Here is a 19888-nt window from a genome sequence, read left to right as displayed (position 1 = left end):
AAAACCTTTTGAATTGCCCACAAAGCAAAGGTGACTCTGGAATTACAGATAGCATCCATTTGTAAATCTGATTAGCCTAGTAGGGCTCCTTGCTGTGTAGCGATTGACATCTGCTTTGTGAATATCAGCCTGTTGCACCCTGAGCCTGCAGTCCGAACTCCCATCACATTCATCATCCCAATCCCTTACCAGTCCCCTAAAAAAAAAATGAAACCAGAAAGAGTGGACAGTATTCTCTCACAAGACTGAGACATGTGACAAAATCATCAGATGATGTAGAAAATTGTTTTCTCTTTTTAGATTTAGTGATCTTCATAATTATTTGCATCTATATTTTCATCCATCAAATGTGACATGACAATACTGTCTTCTCTTGTTTTTCATTTTACCTCAAGCATAGTCACCTAATCCATTCACTACCACATTGACACCCCCCTCCCTCCAGCCACTTGTTCATTTCAATACCAGGGCTTGCACAGACTAGTGGACTTGACAGCTTTACTGCTGAGTGATGACGCTTCAGCCTTGAAATCGACTAGTCGCCAGCCAACCCAAGCGAGATCATTGTTTCCCTCTGCCTGAGAGTACCATCACTTAACAGAAGCCTTCATCCAACCTGTGTTGATGCCCTCAGCTAGTTACAAACAGAAAGCACACACAAAGAAAAACTGTGACCAGGCATGACTATCACAGCCTTTTGTTTAGTTTAGATTTTGTTCCCACCAACATTTCTCTTTATGTACATAGTTCTAACATGTTATTGTTGCATACTTATATTAAGAAACAGAACAAGAAACAGAAAAATGCCATCCTCAAACACAGATCCTTTAAAATTCATCTGCATTCTGTTTAACTCACAGTCTCACATCTTCAAATGTTTAAGGCGAAGGGGACTCAGATATTTTGACCAGGAAGCAATAAATATGGTACAAAGTGAGCCTCCTGTTTTCTGTTATCAAAAGCTATTTTGCTTTATGAAATGTGAACCAGTTCATAAAGATGTAGATCTTTATGTATATACTATGAGAGATGATAATATCATTTATTTTAATCCTTTGTCATGGGCATTGGGAAAATAATTGTGGACATTTCTGCACAGAGGGGTGAACAAAGTTGTTTATTTGTTTCCTTTAAATCATTTTAATATTGATATGAAAGTCCTACTCTGTGCTCTGCTGTACAGTATTATTCCTGCACTGTCCCTGCACTATAGTCCTGCTTCATATTTGTTTAAAACAATTTTTGGTTGACATCACACTGCACCTTCACCAGCTCCCTTTCTGTCAGTTGCACCATAAATGTCATGTGGACCCCTGCTGGGGCCTTCAGCCTGCCCACATATATATATATATATATATATTGTCTTGTGATGTACATGTGTTCTTGTGGCCCATGTGAGTTGTTGTGATTGTCAAACAGGTTTGTATTGTTTCTCTAGAATGTTGTGGCTCCAACTTGTAGAAGGAAAAATGTTGGATCCCAGTTTTTTGTATCCCAGTTTCTAATTGTCCATCTTTGTTTTTTTCTGTGGCCAGTCTGTCTTGCACAGTCTCCTACACCGTTTATTCATCTCCATTTGTGATTTCTTATTCTTCTACCAGCTCCCCCAGTGTTTTCCTTTTTATCTCCATGAATCCCTCTCTTTTGACTCATTATCACATCATCTTGGACCAGTTCCACCACTTTTTATTCCTTCTCCTATTTTCTCTTCCCTTCTGTTGTCTCACCTCCACCACCACCTCCACTGATTTACTAACCCTCTTCTCTCCCTCCTCACCAGGCCCAGCTAATCCATGACAGAAACACGGCATCTCACGCCACGATTAACGACAAGGCCGAGACAGGGCCCGATCGGGTTCACATGACTTGGACCAAGGACAAGCTGTTCGCAGAGCGTAATCGCAATCGCGAGTGCAACGCCAATGTGGCTGTGCGTGACCTGTTCAACATGAAACCGTAAGTATCCACTCGTTTAACCTGAACAAGATGAAAAACACGACTGTACGTTTAGATCTAAAAAGAAGGGAAAGTTTTGTTCTGTAGATGTTTAACTAACACTAATACATTCTAATACATTCCCATATTGCTGGAGTGTCAAGTATTATACACTGTAAAGGTGCTAATTTACAACATGATGCATGTGCCTTGTAAGAGACGTTTGCACCATTTTGAATTGATTTAATGTTAATGGTGAAAGTACATAAAGAAGTCAGAGGATGTGAAGTTCAAACTCCAGCACAGAGAGAACTGACATTACTTCAGGATGGTGCCAAGGCCTCGGTGCAGGAGGACAGCGTGTGTCGTAGATTTAGTAGAAACAAGTCAGACATGGTGAAATGGGACAGTCGTGTGCATGGCGCGTGCATTCAGGCTGCATTTGGTACATGTGCGCATGTGTGTGTACACTTTCAGCCATTTCAGTCTTCGTGCATGGCCACACCACACAGACGCACACATGGACAGCAGCACTTTTCCATCCCAGACCGATCATACCATATGTGTGTGGACTTCATCACGTGTGTCCCAGTCCATTTACAGGTGCATCTGAAAAAATGACAGTATCGTGAAAAAGTTTGTCATAAAGAAATATATCCTATAATATATCTTACACTCGTCACACCTATTTCTATTCTATTTAATTTAAATAATTATGGCTTGCAGCTAAAAAATATTTATGAAAATATTCAAGTATTAATATTTAATTATGAATTTGATTAAATTACTATTCCTACAGTACAAATATAGTGTCTCTCAGTCTAGTTCATTTCACAACAACGATCATTTGGAAGACTGCTGATTCACACTTAGCTGAAGAAGATGATTGACACTCTGACAAGCAGAGGGAGCCAAAGAGGGTCCTCCTGACTGTTGGAGCTCATTCATGGAAAGTTGACTGGAAGTGTGGACGTAAAAGGTGCACGAGAGTGATGATTCTGGGTGCCATGTCATCTGCTGGGGTTGGTCCACAGTGTCAAAGCAGTCTGCTGACAACATCTATTGGAATGCAGATTTCCTTTTCTAGCAGGACTTTATTCCTGTCCACCACTAACCATGATATTATGGGGTGAAGAGGAAGATGAAAACAGCCGACCCAACAATAAAGACAAGCTGAAGGCCGCTATCAAAGCAACCTGGGCTTAGATAATGTCTAAGCAGTTCCACAGGCTGCACCGCACTGATGCAGAAACCTGTGCAAAAGCAGCCCTGACCAAGTATTGAGTGCATACATTTATACACTTTTGGGAAGTTGGACATTTCTGTAGTGTAAATCTTTTTTTGATTGATCTTAGCAAATAGTAGAATATTTTGAGGTACTGGATTTTTTAATTAGCTAAGCTGTAATCATTAAAACTAAAACAAAAAAGACTTCCCTTGCAATTCACATGCAACGAAAAATATCACAATATTCGGTGGTGAAAAAAATCACAATATTCTCGTTTTCTGAGATGCACCTGGCTGACACAGTTTATAATTCTAATCAGCACATTGTAAGGCAGGAAAGGAAGAACATCAAACAGCTACATGTCACTATATTGTCTGTACTTCTGTCCCCTGCGGGTGACACTATGAACACTTTGGGACAGTTGCATGCAGTGTGGTGCGGAGAGCTGACGTAGAAGCATCTAAGCCTGTTTCTGTTGTTCTGTCCCATTTTTCTCCTTCTAGAGAGTGGGAGAGTCTGTAAGTCGCATTCTCTTTGCCCTAGGCCGTGTATGTGTGTGTATACTGCTGCTGCAGCGACTGTAGCTTCATTCAGTGTCCTCCAGCTCATGTGCTCGTACCTCTTGTGCGTATGTGTGTCCTCGTTTGTGTGTCCTAATGTGCATGGACTTACCGATTCAACATCACACTCTGCATTGTTGGAAAAGCTTCCATTTAGTTTGCATGTAATTATGTATGAAAGCAAATTTGTGCTTCTCCTCCACCGTTAAAATGTTACATTGTAAAATCAAAAAAGCAGAATTTTGTGTTGCCTCGTGTTTCTCCTGAATATAATTTAGCTTCTGGCAGTTTGTGTCATGTGCTTTTAACATTATGATCTAACATTTGTGAAGGTGATGATAAAGAGGCAACATTTTTAGAGCTAGATAAGTGGTAACTATTAAAAAGCTGTGTACAACTTTCTATGATAAACTACAGTAGAAATACATAACCAAAACAAATGTTTCATTGTTGAACCTGAATGTCCCTTTTGTCTTTAAATGCTGCCTCTTTATTTGAACCATAACGCCTCAGTCCCCTAACCTTGCATTTGTTTATTTACTTGTGTTTGAGACTAACATCAACTGTGCTTTAATGAAAATACAACTTTTCTTCTACATATTGATTCATATGAGAATCAATAGACTGACAAACTGTATTAGTGATGTTTAATTTCATCATCAAGAAAAATTCAGAAAAATATCCTATTAGTTTTCTTGTCGTACACAAGAGACTGAAAGGGAGCTTGTTCTCTCTGAGTTTCCATTTGCACTGTAAAAAAAGGATTTATTCATTTAAAGAGAAAGGAGTCCTACTATTAACACAACAGTTTAAAAAAAACAAAACACTTTGACACTTGACAGCTGGAAGAGCCAAAACCCAAGTGTTCAGTGTTGTAGTCATGACGAATCTTGGATTACGTTAATCAAAATGTCTTCAGACCCCCAGTGTACAGATATCTTAATTGCCCAGCACAAGTAAGGTCAAAGTGTAGTTTTTTATAAGCTCTGATTATTCTGCTTTTCATTACTAATTACAAGTAGAGGTTAGAGTTGTGTGGTAAACAGCTTTTTCTTCAGTGCTATCTCACTGTGAACCTCCTGTCAACTTAGGAACCAGTCTAATGTCCGTCGGATGCACACGGCGGTCAAGCTGAACGGGGTGGTGGTAAACAAGTCGCAGGGAGCTCACCTGGTTCTGCTCAACATGCCTGGACCACCCAGGAACAGAGGAGGAGACGAAAACTGTATCCTGAATTATTAACATGCATTCCACTGTACAGTGGTGGGGTATAACTCAGGACATTTACATATTTAATGTATCAATAAAATATATCTGTCTGTCTGTCTATCTATCTATCTATCTATCTATCTGTCTGTATATCTGTATATCTGTATATCTATCTATCTGTATATCTGTCTATCTATCTATCTATCTATCTGTCTGTATATCTGTATATCTATCTATCTGTATATCTGTATATCTGTCTATCTATCTATCTATCTGTATATCTGTCTATCTATCTATCTGTCTGTATATCTGTATATCTGTATATCTGTCTATCTATCTATCTTTCTATCTATCTGTCTGTACGAGGGCTAAGAGGTGGATAATGTGGGTTATCCACTAATGTGATGTACTGAGGTGTGATACTGTGATTCTCTCTGGGTGTGTTGTACCTTGACTGTCGTCCTCTCAGACATGGAGTTCCTGGAAGTTCTCCTGGAGGGTCTGAACCGGGTCCTCCTGGTGCGAGGCGGTGGCCGTGAAGTCATCACTATCTACTCCTAATAATAAAATCAAAAACACTCTTAAGCCCCACACTGCACACATGGGCTGTTGCCATGGATACCTGTCACCGGGCATTCTTGGGGGAAGAATCCAAATTGGGTTTTTTTTTTTGAAGGGCAGGGGGGGGGGGGTCGTTGGAAGGCTGGACCACTTGCTATTGGCAGATGGTCTGCAGGACCTGAGGGATGAAGGAAACAATTAGCTGGGAATCAGCTGATTGGCTGAGAGACAGCGAGCATAGTGTGAGTCCACGCTGGGCCACAGACCCCCCCTGCACATGGGAGATAAAGCATAGAGACACTTTTAAATCTGAAAACGTTCTTTTCTGTTACATTTTCTTTCCCTCTTGTGTTGTCGAGTTACTGGCACTCACCGTGTAAAAGATAGGCGAAGAAGTGAACGTGTGCTGTTGATATGAACCTCGTAGTCTTTCGTGTTGTCTGGTGTACTTGACCGTGGGAGGTTCGGAGACGTGTGCTGAACCTGGGAGAAAACAAAACATGAGAAAAGTTGTACAGTGGATCTTTGAACTCGGCTCCGAATAAGTAAATACGCACGGAAACGTAGAAAACAATCCTCCAGCTCCCTGCTGCAGAGAGCTCCCTCATTACAGCACATTTTTTATATCAGATACAGTTTGCTGATCTGCGCGGTCGGCGTCACCATTTGTACTTAAATGTTTTCATTCTCTCATAGCTTCTCAGAAACTCTCCTTCGGTCTGAACCACAGAAGCTGCTGATTAGGTTGTAGCTGTGTAACGTTTGCAGACGCAGGGCGGCTTCTCTAAAGCGGTAGTGTTGTTTGCCTTGTGGATGATTTAGTGAAGGACCAGAAAGAATGACGCTGAACATTGATCTCGATCTGTCAGGATGGTGGGAGCCTTTTAGATATCAGGTACTGATACTTGATCGTTGGTCATCATTCCCCACCCTCAAGGGATGCTGTTATTTCAATAGGAAAAATAGCCATAGTTCATATTCAAGGAGTCTGTGAGCTTTATAATGCACATGTATATTTATGGTGTCTGAAGTAGGGCTCAGTTGGGAGTGACTATATATATTTTTTTAATCTGAAGGCTGTTTGACAGCAGTAGCTCAGTAAATTGGTAGACTCACAGATTCAATCTCAAAATTGCCTCCTGAAATGTTGGCATTTAATTAAAAGCATACTTTTTAAAAAGTGTAAAAGCACAAAGTGACACATGTGAATTAGCGTAATTCATATTTTCTTTTAACGTGGTTACATCCCATATTAAACTAAGAGCGACGTAGTTACAGCACTGTTGACTTTGCACTACCAACCTTTCAGCACTTGTCCTCTTCACTTGTTGCTAACAGTGACACTTTCTATTGGTCGACGCAGCGCTATATTTAGGGAGGGTAGTGTCGAGCAAGTCGGAACTATTTAATGCTCAATGTTTTTATAATGTTTTACCAAACAGAAATCTTTAGGTTTAGAGTCTCAGACTGAGCAGATGAAATGTTACGAGCGCATGTAGGAGAAAAAGTGCCAAAATGAAGGAAACTGTGGAAGTATTACAAATGCTTCATCTAGTTTGGACAAACGGTAGCTACTGCTTCTTACACTAACAAACGTTCATATTTGGAACCTCTGACATTAGAGCACAGTCATTTATAATAGAGCTCATAATTTCTACCAGTACAAATCCACTAATAAATGAGTAAACGCAGCAAACTGTGCAACCTGCTGCATAAAGGTTCACTTGTAGTCCGGGAGAAAACAAAGAAAAACAGAATCAACCCTTTTAACAAAATGTACCTCCACAGTTTCTTTTCAAAAACTAGCTGTGCAGTATTTTGTAAAGCAGAAACTCATATTTCCCTGCAGCTCTTTGTGGGGGAGGTGTGAACTTCTGACACGTCAGTTATGCATCTGTGTTTTGTTGTGTTTTATCCAGTTGTTCGATGTATGCCTATGTAACTATATAGCCATGGTCTCTGTAGTGTTTGTTACATTATAACTGATCTTCTGTTACTTTAAGTGTTAATTTTTCTTCAGTGTGGTTTTTCTGGACAGAGGCAGAGAGAGAGGGAGGCATGTGTGAAGACGGCAGCAGTTTGTGTGTTGTTGTTCCAAATCGCCAGAAACACATCGTGCACGACACACACACACACACGCGACTAAAGACTACTCGTGATACTGTGAAAGTATTAAAAAACATGAGGGAGGCAACCAGGTCAAAGGAGTGGTTTCGATAATTATCACTCACAATCTGAAGTTTAGTTTCCTTCCATTTTAACCACAAAATGCACAAACATAGTTGTGCATAAATAAATCAAAAATTGTTGTTTTATTCTATTTGAAAAGTTGTAAAGATAAATTATTAAACTAACTTCTTTGTTTTTAATTTGGTTACTGAGCTACATAGCGGTAGCTGTACATAAACAAGACACAAGCTACATAAAACCTTATACAGAAGATGCTAAATAAAAAACGATCTGAAGGAAAATAGGATTGTCGGCTGTGTGTGTGTGTGTGCGTGCGTGCGTGTGTTTCGCAGCTCTAATGGTTGAGGTGACTGGAGAATGTTATCTACCTCAAGTTGTCGCTGAGCCTCGGCTCAAGACAGAAACTTGTTCAGTCCCATCTCGTATATGGATTCATGAAAGGAAAAATAAGGCCTCTGCTATGTGAGAGGGTCAGCAGAGTGTGTGTGTGTGTGTTTCTGTGTGTGTACGTGTGATTCTGTGTGTGTGTGTGAGTGTTCCTGTGAATACCATTGTGAGGTGAAGCTGTTTGTGTGTGTGCGTGTATTTCTGCTGTTGTCTGGTTACGCTGGCGGGCCTCACAGGCTGGAGCAGGAAGTCACATGTGGGCACACATATAGATGAAGGTAGCCCTGTTAATTGTATTTGTGCCTCTCTGAGTAATTATTAAAAGTGCTGAAATAAACAAAACACGCATCTTTGTCCTGATTTTTTTCGCTCGATGGAGAAACACTAGTTGACGCCTCGGGATTAAAGAAGCAACATGATTTCATAATTATTCATAAAGTGGGGTTTATTTTGTTTTTTAAAAAGACGCATTATATCAACAAGGACATTTCAGTGTATATTATTTCCCTTTGTGGGGAAAGTGTTATATATGATGTCATTTGTCCATAAATAATCGTTTGGCATTTTAGGAAGGTTTTGGAAAAAGCTGTGATAACTGATTCCATTCAGGGGCGGATCAAGAGCAGGGCAAGGGGGCCACTGACCCCAGCTGAGGTGCCCCAGAGGCATCCCTGTCGTGTTTTCAAAAAACAAATTCACTAACAAAAATGATCACAGTCTGTTAAGATCTTTTATTTTCTAAGCTTTAAAGTTCACATTGTGCTTAAACACAACAACAAGAACAAATTTCAATTTATATTCCATGATGTGTGGATTTGCATTTTAAGAGATTTGAACAGACAACAAATCTGTAAACAGGTTTTCAGATGCTATTATAGACAGAGGTGAATGTACAGATAAAGAGACAGCAGTCATCCACTAGAGGGCAGCCTCACCATGTCTTGGTGCTGCACCTTTACCACAGTGGAAATGTTTTTAGATATAATCTCTGATCCAGATGAGACATGTCTATTTTTCTGTATCAGATAACTTTCTGAGTTAAGTGCATGATAATGACGGCCCACACTGGTCCGCCCACATCGTAGCTCACATTGCAGCCGGCCTGTCAGATTATCATCCTGCCCCTCTGCTGCGGGAGGTGTCGGCCTCCTCCTGCTGCCCCGTCTGCACCCCTGCTATCTAACCGGACAATCAGCCATCCCGCACCGGCAGCCCTGACCCCGACCGGTCACATGGCCCCTGCCCCACACAAACAACCCATACCAACATCTGATTCAATTAGAGCGTGACCATGGCACAGGAGAAGTGGGACAGCAGAGCAGAGGCTGAACATGATGTTTACAGAATCATACATTTATCTTTCATACGTTCATTCCAGATACGCTGCTGTCTTCATTCTCTTACATACATGCACATGCATAGTGCAGAGACAAGTATTGACTTTGTCGTAAAGATAAAAGTTTCCTCAGAGCTGGTGTCGCTGTAACATGAGGAGGAAATTATGCATAGCTGATTGCAACATGAACCCTGTCTGTGTTTAAAAAGACCTGAGCTGCTGCTCTCTTCAATTTCAGCAGGAAAGAGCAGTTTTTTATTAATATTCAATGTTCCCGTCCTCAACGCTTTGAAAGGAACTCCCCATGAGCTTTGGCCTTGAATGACCTTTGACCTCCTACAGCGGTTGCTTTTCTCTACTTTCCCCGCACAACCTTTGCAGTGCAAAGTCGTGTGTCTCCTCTGTTTGCCCTGTACATTGTTGACTGAATCGATAGCAGACGTGATGTCGACAGCAGGATGTGACAGCTGTGTCCAAACTGTAGAAATGTGATGAGAGACACAAAGAAATATCACTGATGTCGCTCTGCTCTCACTCCGTGGACATAAATAACCTTTCAATCGTATGCGAGTGCTCGTATTGATTCAGGCTACGACGCTCAGCTTTATCCATCCGTTGAAATGTTGATTAATCCCATTAGCTGTAGGTCAGCTGAGGTCCTGCTGGGCTGCATTAGGGACCGAACATGTGGACTCAAGGACGCAGGAATGATCTAATAAAAAGGTTTTTATTTACTGGAGAGAATTAGAAAATTCAAAGCAAATGTGAATACTGAACAATTGACCAAAATACACTGTTAATAAGTAAAAATAATAAAGTAATAAAGTAGTAAGCAGTAATAATCAGTAGTAATATATGATAACAGCAAATAAAAAACTACACTGACAGTTTGCCAAGACCAACAAGATGAACTCGTAAACATACCTGTAAAATAAAGGGCAGGGCAGTGGTGCAGTCCAGGGTCATGCTGTAGCTTCATATGAAACCTTAATGTTAACTCTTGGAGGAAAGATCAGGGCGTCACAAGATTCAGGAGGATTCAGTCCTATTATGACTAAAAACTAAAAGTGTGTGTGCTCTACATTTTAAAATAATGTTTAATTGTGTTGGCTGTTCAATTATAGGGCAGGAAATTAAAGTACAGTGATGGGACATGATGTTATTAATATTCTCAGTCTGCCGGGTGCAGCCATCTCTTCATTGTATATGATCCTGCTGCAGAGTGAAAAGAAGCTGTCTGAGCTTCAACCTGAACTATCACGTCTCCTCCACCTGTTGTGTAGCGTCCTGTCAGTGTGTGTTACATGGTTCTGGAGGGTAAACGGGTGAATTGATGAAGTAGATGTGACAAAAACATTCAACAGCAACAAAACCACCATTATTCCAATACAGTAACAACAGAATGTGTCCTGACTGAGAATAGTGTAGCTTCTCTGTTGTTTTTAACTTCTGGGGCATGTGTTTGTCTGAAATAAACCAGTTAGAGTGGCTCGAATGTTTGTAGTGGATGGATGATGAGATAACTCACAGCATCACATCTTCAGAAGATGCTCCATCAGTGCAGCTTCCTCTGGTCCCACTGCTTCACTGTGTCCAGGAGCTGAAGGGTTAAAGTGGGAGGAGAGCTCAGAGAGAGGGAGAAACACAACAGCACCGGAAATACTACAAGGTCCACATTAAAAGTACATAACATGTTGACCTACTACTACTACATGTACTGCAACCACTACTACTACTAATACTAGTAATTGGATGGATAGATAGATGGATCTTTATTATCTATTATTAATAACCACATGGTGCTGACACATGAGAGGGACTATTAATAATATCAGTAACAGGAAGTTATAAAGAATAATGAAGTCCCTTCCCATCCTAAAATTACTTCTAATGATTATCAGTTCATCACTCCTGGTAACACTAATAACACACAAAGAAAAACCATTGTGCCCATATACCAAAAATATCTGATCATGCAAATGCCAAATACAACATGCTTTTGATTTTCTTGTGTAAAGTATATCTATATAAAAACCAGTTATTATTAATATTATTAATAATAATAATCAAAATAATAACAATTTAAATTCAATTCGGTATATATTTAAAATCTGTATGCTACATGTGACTGTATTTCATCTGTTTCCTATCTATATAGAAGATATCATATATAAATGTAACCTAAATATAGATTTGCTATCCTTCACTTTATGTAGTGTCCGCTCTTATTTTGGAGCTCCTACGGCGGTCGCACTTCCTGTGTCGGTGTGCAGCTTGACAGCGGCTCGGGCAGTCTCAGTATCGGGCTTCAGCAGAATTTCACCGCGGCCGCTGCAGCTGATCCTCCGGGGAGCAGGCAGCACGACCCGGCGGAGCTTGTGTCCTCTCGCCGCCTCATGAAGCTCATCTCCGGACGTGCGGTTCTGTCTGGACGGAAGCTCCGGGTGCAGAAGGGATAAGTGACCGTGGAGGAGGTGACGCGCTCCGTCACTGCCTGGCGCAGTCGGTGCGCTGACCGCTGTCAGAGGAGGTATGCCGCATTTACGTTCCAGATTCTAACGCTTCAGCGGCTCCACATCTGGTTCTGGGGGATATTCAGCGCGGGGACAACGGCAGTAAATGCCCGCTCGTCGAGCCGGAGCGTCGGGAGAATGCAGCAGAGCGGCTGCCTGGCTGCAGGTGGATGGTTCCCAGCTGCTGCTGCTGCTGCCGCCGCCTCAGGTCCGGCTCCAGCTCTGAGCTCCAGCTGAAACCCACCACACCGGCAGAACCACACGAGTAAAGCCGAGCCATGCTGCCCGGGGTCGGGGTGTTCGGCACCAGCCTGACCGCCAGAGTGATCATCCCGCTGCTGAAGAACGAGGGCTTCGCCGTCAAAGCGCTGTGGGGCCGGACGCAGGAGGAGGCGGAGGAGCTGGCCAAGGAGATGAACGTGCCCTTCTACACCAACCGGATCGACGACGTGCTGCTGCACCAGGACGTGGACCTGGTCTGCATCAACCTGCCGCCGCCGCTGACCAGGCAGATCGCGGTTAAAACACTGGGTGAGTGGCTCCTCTGCTGCTGCTGCTGCTGCTGCTGCAGGGAGGAGGGATGCTGCGGCCCTGTGGAGAGAGGGTGGATGCTGGGGAGGAGGCAGCACACTGGTCCCAGGTCAACCCTGTGAGGTTATTGTCCTGGAGGGAAGCAGTGATAACGGCTGACTTATGTCATCTATAGCTGTCCTTTCAGCATCCTTGTTCTAATGATGCAGCTTCCATCTTGTTCTTTATGTGAGGCTGTTTCTGGCCTCAACAGGAAGTCAGGTCCTCTTGTGCATTAAGGACTTACAGGTGTAGGACTGTGCAGTGAGAAACAAGGTGTATGATTGACAGAATTCCAAGTTTGACCTTTTGACCTTTATTGACAGGATGCATGAGTCATGTGCCACATGACTCATAAAATACAAACTCATACGAAGTCATGTTTCAGCTCAGTTCAACACGTCCGACCCGTGTGATGGTGGAAGTGATGCACCGTGATACTGGGTTGAATGAGTTGCGGGGGACTCCCCTAAAAACAAAGTATGAGCTGAACCTGTGTGAGTGAGAGAGGCCTGGATGCAGCAACAGGGAGACGCACAAAGAGCTTGTTCCCGTTTAAATCTGGAGCGACGCAGCTTATTTTGGAGATCACATTTGGGAGCCGTGGAGCTGCTGTGAGAGAGCGGTGGCTGAGCTCCACTCCACACTGGCTTTATTTACACCACAGGGCTCGGCTGGAAGTGAGCTGTAACAGGTCAAAGCAAACATCCAGGGAGGAAATAGATATTATAAATATTTTATCATTGAAACGTGTATTTCATCTTCGCCGCAAAACTATTTGGCTGCATTACAGAAGTGGAACAAATTACCATGCAAAGTTGGACAACAGTTCCAATTTCAGTTGTGATGATATTCAATTTTACAATTATTTACAACATAAAAGAAGTGACAAATCATCACATGTGATCAGCATTTATTGTTATATTCTAATTATGATATGATCATTCCAGCACAGGAATACAGAACTATTAGATTTACATTGCACCAAATATATACTGAATACTAGAAATCCCCCAACAGTATCCGTAACGAGTAGAATGCATGTTTTACACTTTCTTTTGAGAGTACGGAGTATAGAGAAGAGAAAAGAGAGGAGAGAAAGCCAAATATTCCTGTGTGGACCTGAACCTGAGATGTTGCAATGCATCATGGTCAGTGACGTAACCAACGTGGGCCACAAGGGCAAACAAATGAATACATATATATGAAAATGACTATATTCATTGATGCCAGGATTTAAACAAATAAGAGAAAGAAACAAACCCTAGCGTTAGATTCCCGGGACTCTCCAGCTGTCAGTCAGTCAGACTGACAGGATGCAGGATGAGAGTTGACACGTCTTCAACAACCTCCAGTAAGTCCAGCTGCTTTCATACAGCTATAATAACATGGCCAGACATGAAATAGTAAAACATTAACCCTTAGAATAATCTAATGATCTGGCTGATATCTAATTTAAGAGATTTAAGTAGATCTGCAATCGCTATAAGATGGATTCAAAGTCCAGCAACACCTGAGGTATGTAGAATGACTTTATTCGGACACCAATACGTTCCTACACCACCTGAGGTTTGATGAATGTGAGTAACCTTCACCAGGAGTTCTTTAAATGAGCACCTGGGGTTTGGACCCTTCTCTAGTCCATGCACTTTGGAAAGTGGGTGACGTTGAGCGGGAAATTCCTTCTCTGCTTCTTATCACCTCAGGTAAAACCATTTCCTGATGTTACAACACTAATACATGATTTAGTAGATGTTCTAAAGCTGTGGACCATGGAGTTTGAGGTGATTGATTCATCATCGACATGCTTTCTCCAGAGACAATGGTCCGAACAAGTGAATGGATAAGTGAGTGTGTGGCTTTAATGCCACCAGCCATGAGTGTTTGTTAAAAGAAGAGCTGTGTGAGGGTGAGGGACATTATATTGACGTGAACGTGAATTTCAATTTGACTGTGGCTGGCTGTCTGGGCATGTGGCCGCATGACACGGAGCATGTGATGCTTTTAAAAATGTTTTGGATCCACAAAATCAACTGCTGACTAGAACCTGGCTGAAACGAGTCTGATTCGCTGGCGATCATGTCCCAGTGAACTTGGTTCTTCACGCCGGCGGCTGCAGACTTTTCTTCCTTTCTTTTCCTCTGGGCTCATTTCCTCACTGCCTCATTGTGTGAGTGCCGCCTGTTCCTTCCCACCCACCTCTCTTCCTCCGCCAAGTCGCCGTCCAGTCTTCTTTGCATTCTGTTGGGTGAAGAACAGAAAACACTGTTTGCAAATACAGTTGAGCTTGGGCCTACAATTTGGCTGTCAATCATTTAGACAGATTGTTGTGGGTACTGTCAATATTCTAATGATGTACAACTTTGCATGGGGATTATTCTCCAATTAATCAATAATAGTTGAGCTAGTAAAGAGTCAGAAAACTGTAAAGAAATATTTGTCACAAATTTTCAAGAGCTCGAGATGATGTCTTTAAAAAGCTTTCCTTATCTGACAAACAGCCAAAAACTCAAATGGCCAAGAGAGAAAACAGAGAGCCTGGGACAGCAGGGAATATTTGGCTTTTTATTGGACAAAATAATTTAATGATAAATCAACTAACTCAGCTTTATAAGGATTCGCATGTTGACATCAAACTGTAGAGCAGCCCGAGGCAAAAAAATGAAAAATAGCTTGAGTATAAAAAAAAAGAATATATCCACATATGAGAGTAGATGAATTAAATAAATGCACACAATTGGTGCCATGCTGAGTTTAAGTGCACGTACTGTCAAAGTATCAGAGTACTCAGTAGAGCACATACCGTACCTCCAGCCAGGCCTTACACTCCCCTTTAATTCAATACAACCACACCAAATTACACACTCATAGATCCATACCACATCATTTCACCAGGTTTCATAGGAATCCATGTTGCAGTAACTAACAAACAGGCACAAAACAGTAGCCTCCTTGACAGAGGTGATAAACTACCAGCTTCAGTCAGTTATGGCACCTGAATAATAACATGTGCTGCACTCTGCGCTTCATGGTGATGTCACCACTGTTCTTACCACTGTCTGTAGTCTGATGATGTCATTTTCTGGCCTAGTATAATAAGCTGTAGATTGTCTGTTTCGCCACTCGGACACATCTTGGAAAATGTGTTCTGCAGAATATTTGTTTTAATCTTGACCTTTGACCTATTAGCTCCAAAAGTGAATCCTTTGGAGAAACACTCCCAAGAAATATCTCCACCACTCCTCCTAGTTACAGTGTGATGGAGCACACACTAAAACTCATAGTGGACACACAATTGTTTTGTTGTTTAAGACGTAAAATACATCTGCAACTAACCGTTGAAATGATCCCCATCATCCGCCAGCCATATTTCAGCATCTTGCATCACTGTAATGGATGGAAAGTGTTACACACTCGGTAACTAGTCACTGACAGGAGCAGCCGGCCTGTGTGAGACTGTGGAGCTTTAACTTCCTCTTGTGTCAGGGTGTGGATGCTGATAGTAATGTGCCTGTGGCTGCTTAACTCATGAACTGAGCTGATGAGTGTGGTCAGACCTCCTCAATGTGAACTTTGCTATTGGAGATGTTGTTTCTTCTGTTTTCTGTCTTCCTTTGTGTTGTTAGCCCACATTCATCCTACATAGTGCTCCCTGCAGGGTTAGACTTTATACATTGATTGACTTGGAGTCGCATGGAACAAACTCAGCTAATGGATGTTTAGATTTATAATGTTAAATATAATGTTCTGTAATGTTATAATGGTCTTTATCAGTGTAATATCATTATCTTCCTACCAAAATCAACAAGTTCAGGCACGGTCCTCGACAAAAGTTTCGAAAAAGCAAAATGAACGTCGTCATCATTCAAACATTATATCGTCATCATATCAACTCAGTTTCTGGAGACACCAGTAAAGCTTCCAAATCGTTTTCTTCCTCTGTTGTCTGATGTGGTCGCCTCTCTCCAAAAAAGTGTTTTCACTCTGCAAACAATCCAGACCATGATTCAGTTTGATCCAGACCGAGACCTCCTCTTGTAGTCAGTGTTTTGGTCCGAACTGTGGTTTGATGCAACTTTTACACGTGTTATTTTAGTTCTGGATAAATATTTCCCTTTTATGATTTTGCCTTGACTTCGGAGCCTTGTAGACATTTGTGTCCAGGGTCCCGTTGTCTCATATGACTGTGTATAGATGGCAGCTGTTTATTGATATGCTATTATAAACAAAATGTAGTTACCAAATGTAGGATATGTGTTGTATTTATTTTACAAAACATGCCTCCACTTCTTCCAATCAACCCAAACCTGCCCCTGGTGGGATGACTGTAGATCCAGTACTATGAGGAAACTGAAAAAACACTGGTACAAGTCAATAAAACGCTGCACGTGTTCTTCAGGTTTTACCCGAGTAACCTTGTCCCCTCATTCCATCACACATAGTCTCATTACAGCAAACCAGTCGGTCTTGTTGAGCAGCCTCTCTCCTTCCAGAAAGATGTCATTCACTCTTTTTCCTCCTTTCACTTCCTTACTACTGTGGCGTTCCTGAGGCATCTGATGTCACTCAGGCTTTCTCAGGGTGTTGTGAGGCTGTAGCAACTTCCCACAGAAAAAACACACAAACGCATCGTTCTGCTGTCAAAGACCGACTCGTTGAGGCGTTTCTTGGCCGTCGGCCTGTGAAAGTGCGGTTTATAAACTGGAGCAGGCTGCAGCTTCTTTTGTCTTTCTATCAGATACATTTAAATACATTTGCATTTTCAATATACTGCAGCCTGAGGAATCCTGACTGGCTGCTGTTCGTGTCCTATAGTCTATAGTAGAGTGAGTTTTAGATAAGATACAGTACATTCCAGTTTATTAGATTGTTAGTTTTACATGTAGCAGGAGAATTATGATCTATATTTTCACTGTGTCTTGTTGTTTTGTTATGTTTTTAGTTTCTTCTTGTAGTAAAGGCCTGTGGAAAAAAGAAAACTGTATCTGAATAAGATGGCAGGTGACCTAGTTTGTTTTCATCCTGTAGGTTTACTGCATTGTTCCAGTTTTTGGCAATCCTTCAAACGGCGGTGGAAAGGTGTCTCAAGTGTCAGCAGATAAAGATAAAGAAGTATTCAGGTTCGGTGTGCAAGTCAGTGGACTTAAAGAAAAGGGGGGAAAGATTACTTGTGACACTGAATTGTAGCTTTAGCATAAAACTACCATAAATCACACCTCATAGTCTTCCTCAGCAGTTTACTGTGTTGTCAAGGAGGTAGGAAGTTTTCATTGCGTGAGTATTGGTCTTCATTTTCATGGAGATAGTTGATATGTTTAATTTCATTTGCTGAGGAAGAAGTCAGCAAGTGACTTTATTTGTTGGCGTCTTTTCTTGTTTTCATCAGAAAATCAGAAAAGATGTTAGAAAATTTAAGATGGATGTCAACCCCTCACAGTTCTATCAATTAGTCAATTAATTGATCTTATTAATCAATCTAAAACTAATGAATTGGACATTTGATCTATTAAGTGTCAGACAATAATTGAATTTGAGGTCTTTGTTTTGTCGAACCAAATATCCAAATATCCAGGAACTTAATGTCACACAACTTCACACATTTTAAGTTTGTACAGGTTTGTGTGTGTGTGTGTGTGTGTGTGTGTGTGTGTGTGTGTGTGTGTGTGTGTGTGTGTGTGTGTGTTTTGTGGCTGCCAGATGCTGAGAGGGAATGTGAGTGCTGGACTAAAATGTAACACGAGACTTTCAGGTGCACCTTGTGTCCCTTTGTGCAGTTGTACGTGTGTGTGTGTGTGTTTGTGTGTGTGTGCGTGTGTGTGTGTGTGTGTGTGTGTGTGTGTGTGTGTGTGTGTGTGAAGAGAGACGGTTGGAGGGGGTGGTGGTAGGAGCCTTGTGCGACCTGCAGAGCTCAGTTATGAGCAACAAGCATGGAAGTGGGATCTTTTTTTACAGAACTTGGTGACGTTTGGGTAAAATCCCCATTGACACTTTGTTCCATAACTCATGAAACTGAGAAATGAAACAAACTCTGTTGAACACTCATCACAGGGGAGTTGAAAAGGTCGAGCGGCGCAACACACTGTCTGATCCCACATGAGGAAACTGATACATTTAATGTGTTTCCTGCATCAACACTGTTACTCGTTATGACCTAATGTGATTACTACACACATGGAAATCAACAGAGCTTCTTCAAACCTTTTCAAAGTAAATCTGACATGAATCTGATCTGTCTCTGGTGTCACTGACAGAGGATCAGTTCTCAGCTGCATAGCCAGACTCTGCCTCATCCCCGCAGACTGTCTAATAATAGCAACTCATGCTCATCACACTCCAGTAATATTATAAAGCAGACTAGAGGGGGAGTGTGGGTAATTACTACGTATCTTCCATTGCTCCCCAGGTTTACACAACCAACAACAAAGATAATACATATATATGTATGTTTTAATTTGGTCAGCGTCATGTCGCAGTGGTCAGTGTCCATTGTGTTTGCGGGGTTACTCAAAAACTAGAGAATCGATTTCCATGAAATTCTGTGCCAAGGTGGAGCATAAACCAAGAAAGAATCATTAGTGAATCTAGATCAACGGGCACATCCAGGATTTATTTTCACTTTCTTTAACATTGCGAGATATGGCGTCAGCCTTGGCAGAGGGATACGCTCTCCGACTTCTACTTTCTTCTCTTTGATTCTCACTTCTGTGGAGTTTCTCTTCCAGCTGTACTGAATAGAATGTTCTTTCATTTTGACAGCATTATTTCCTCATTTCACTTTCAGGCTTCGTAAAGTGTTCTTTCAAATACCCGCTCTTTCAAACAGCCGCTGCTCATGTGAAATGTGCTTGTGCTCAAAATTGTTTGTCTGCACTCAATTAACTTTTGCTTTTCTTTTCTTTTTCCTCTTTGAACAACGTGAAATAGAGAGGTAAAGCCAATCCCCCTTAATTTTAGGTAGTTACAGTTTTATTCTTTGGCTTTTTGTCATTTCAAATTAATCTAGATATCATTTTATCCAAAACAAGATTTTGTTTTATTGAACATTAAATGGGAGAGACTGAAATATATTGTACATATTATATATAAATATATTATACTGTGTATGTAGGATATTCATTTATTGTGTCTGTATAAAGTGAGGTTTCACCAACTTTCTACATCTTCACAAGTTGAAGATATATGACTGTATAACGTGCAACATGCTCTTTGCAGTAAGGAACCCACAGAAAATGGTGTCTCCACTCTTCAGTGCTCTCATTAGTTTTGCATCTTTCAGCGCATTTGTTTGGTCTTCAGTCTTGTTTCCAGCCACTTTCAGACAGGAGGCTCTGAAAAACCATCTGAACGAACCTGCCCAAAAACAAGAAGACACAAGGACAAAGTTAGCTGCTGGTGAAAA

The 19888-nt window shown here is 41.5% G+C and overlaps 2 protein-coding genes and 1 long non-coding RNA gene across 9 annotated transcripts in view; 2 read left to right on the top strand and 1 right to left on the bottom strand.

The window, feature by feature from the left end:
- slc12a7b (solute carrier family 12 member 7b) overlaps positions 1-8412 on the top strand; it is a 56613-nt gene extending 48201 nt beyond the window's left edge. For 5 of the 7 annotated variants that reach the window (XM_069512042.1, XM_069512039.1, XM_069512045.1 and 2 more), the window contains 4 exons: positions 1781-1956; positions 3667-3681; positions 4815-4948; positions 5402-8412. In XM_069512042.1, the coding sequence (XP_069368143.1) occupies positions 1781-1956; positions 3667-3681; positions 4815-4948; positions 5402-5493 (417 nt within the window). In that variant the 3' untranslated portion in view covers positions 5494-8412. The remainder of the gene's footprint in view (positions 1-1780; positions 1957-3666; positions 3682-4814; positions 4949-5401) is intronic. The other 2 variants (XM_069512043.1, XM_069512040.1) reach the window with 1 other exon arrangement.
- Positions 8413-8784: 372 nt separating this feature from the next.
- LOC138405222 (uncharacterized) lies at positions 8785-11665 on the bottom strand. The gene is made up of 2 exons (XR_011238890.1): positions 10331-11665; positions 8785-10118 (listed from the first exon to the last, which is right to left on the bottom strand). It is a non-coding gene; the product is annotated as an uncharacterized lncRNA (long non-coding RNA).
- Positions 11666-12197: 532 nt separating this feature from the next.
- Positions 12198-19888, top strand: part of gfod1 (glucose-fructose oxidoreductase domain containing 1) — a 28410-nt gene continuing 20719 nt past the window's right edge. Inside the window, exon 1 of the mRNA XM_020087196.2 lies at positions 12198-12450. Within this exon, the coding sequence (XP_019942755.1) occupies positions 12198-12450 (253 nt within the window). The remainder of the gene's footprint in view (positions 12451-19888) is intronic.

The sequence above is a fragment of the Paralichthys olivaceus genome, chromosome 17 (genome assembly GCF_024713975.1).
Source record: "Paralichthys olivaceus isolate ysfri-2021 chromosome 17, ASM2471397v2, whole genome shotgun sequence".
In the NCBI taxonomy this organism is placed as follows: domain Eukaryota; kingdom Metazoa; phylum Chordata; class Actinopteri; order Pleuronectiformes; family Paralichthyidae; genus Paralichthys; species Paralichthys olivaceus.
The sequence above is the reverse complement of the archived record's forward strand: the minus strand, read 5'-3'. Positions and strand labels throughout refer to the sequence as shown.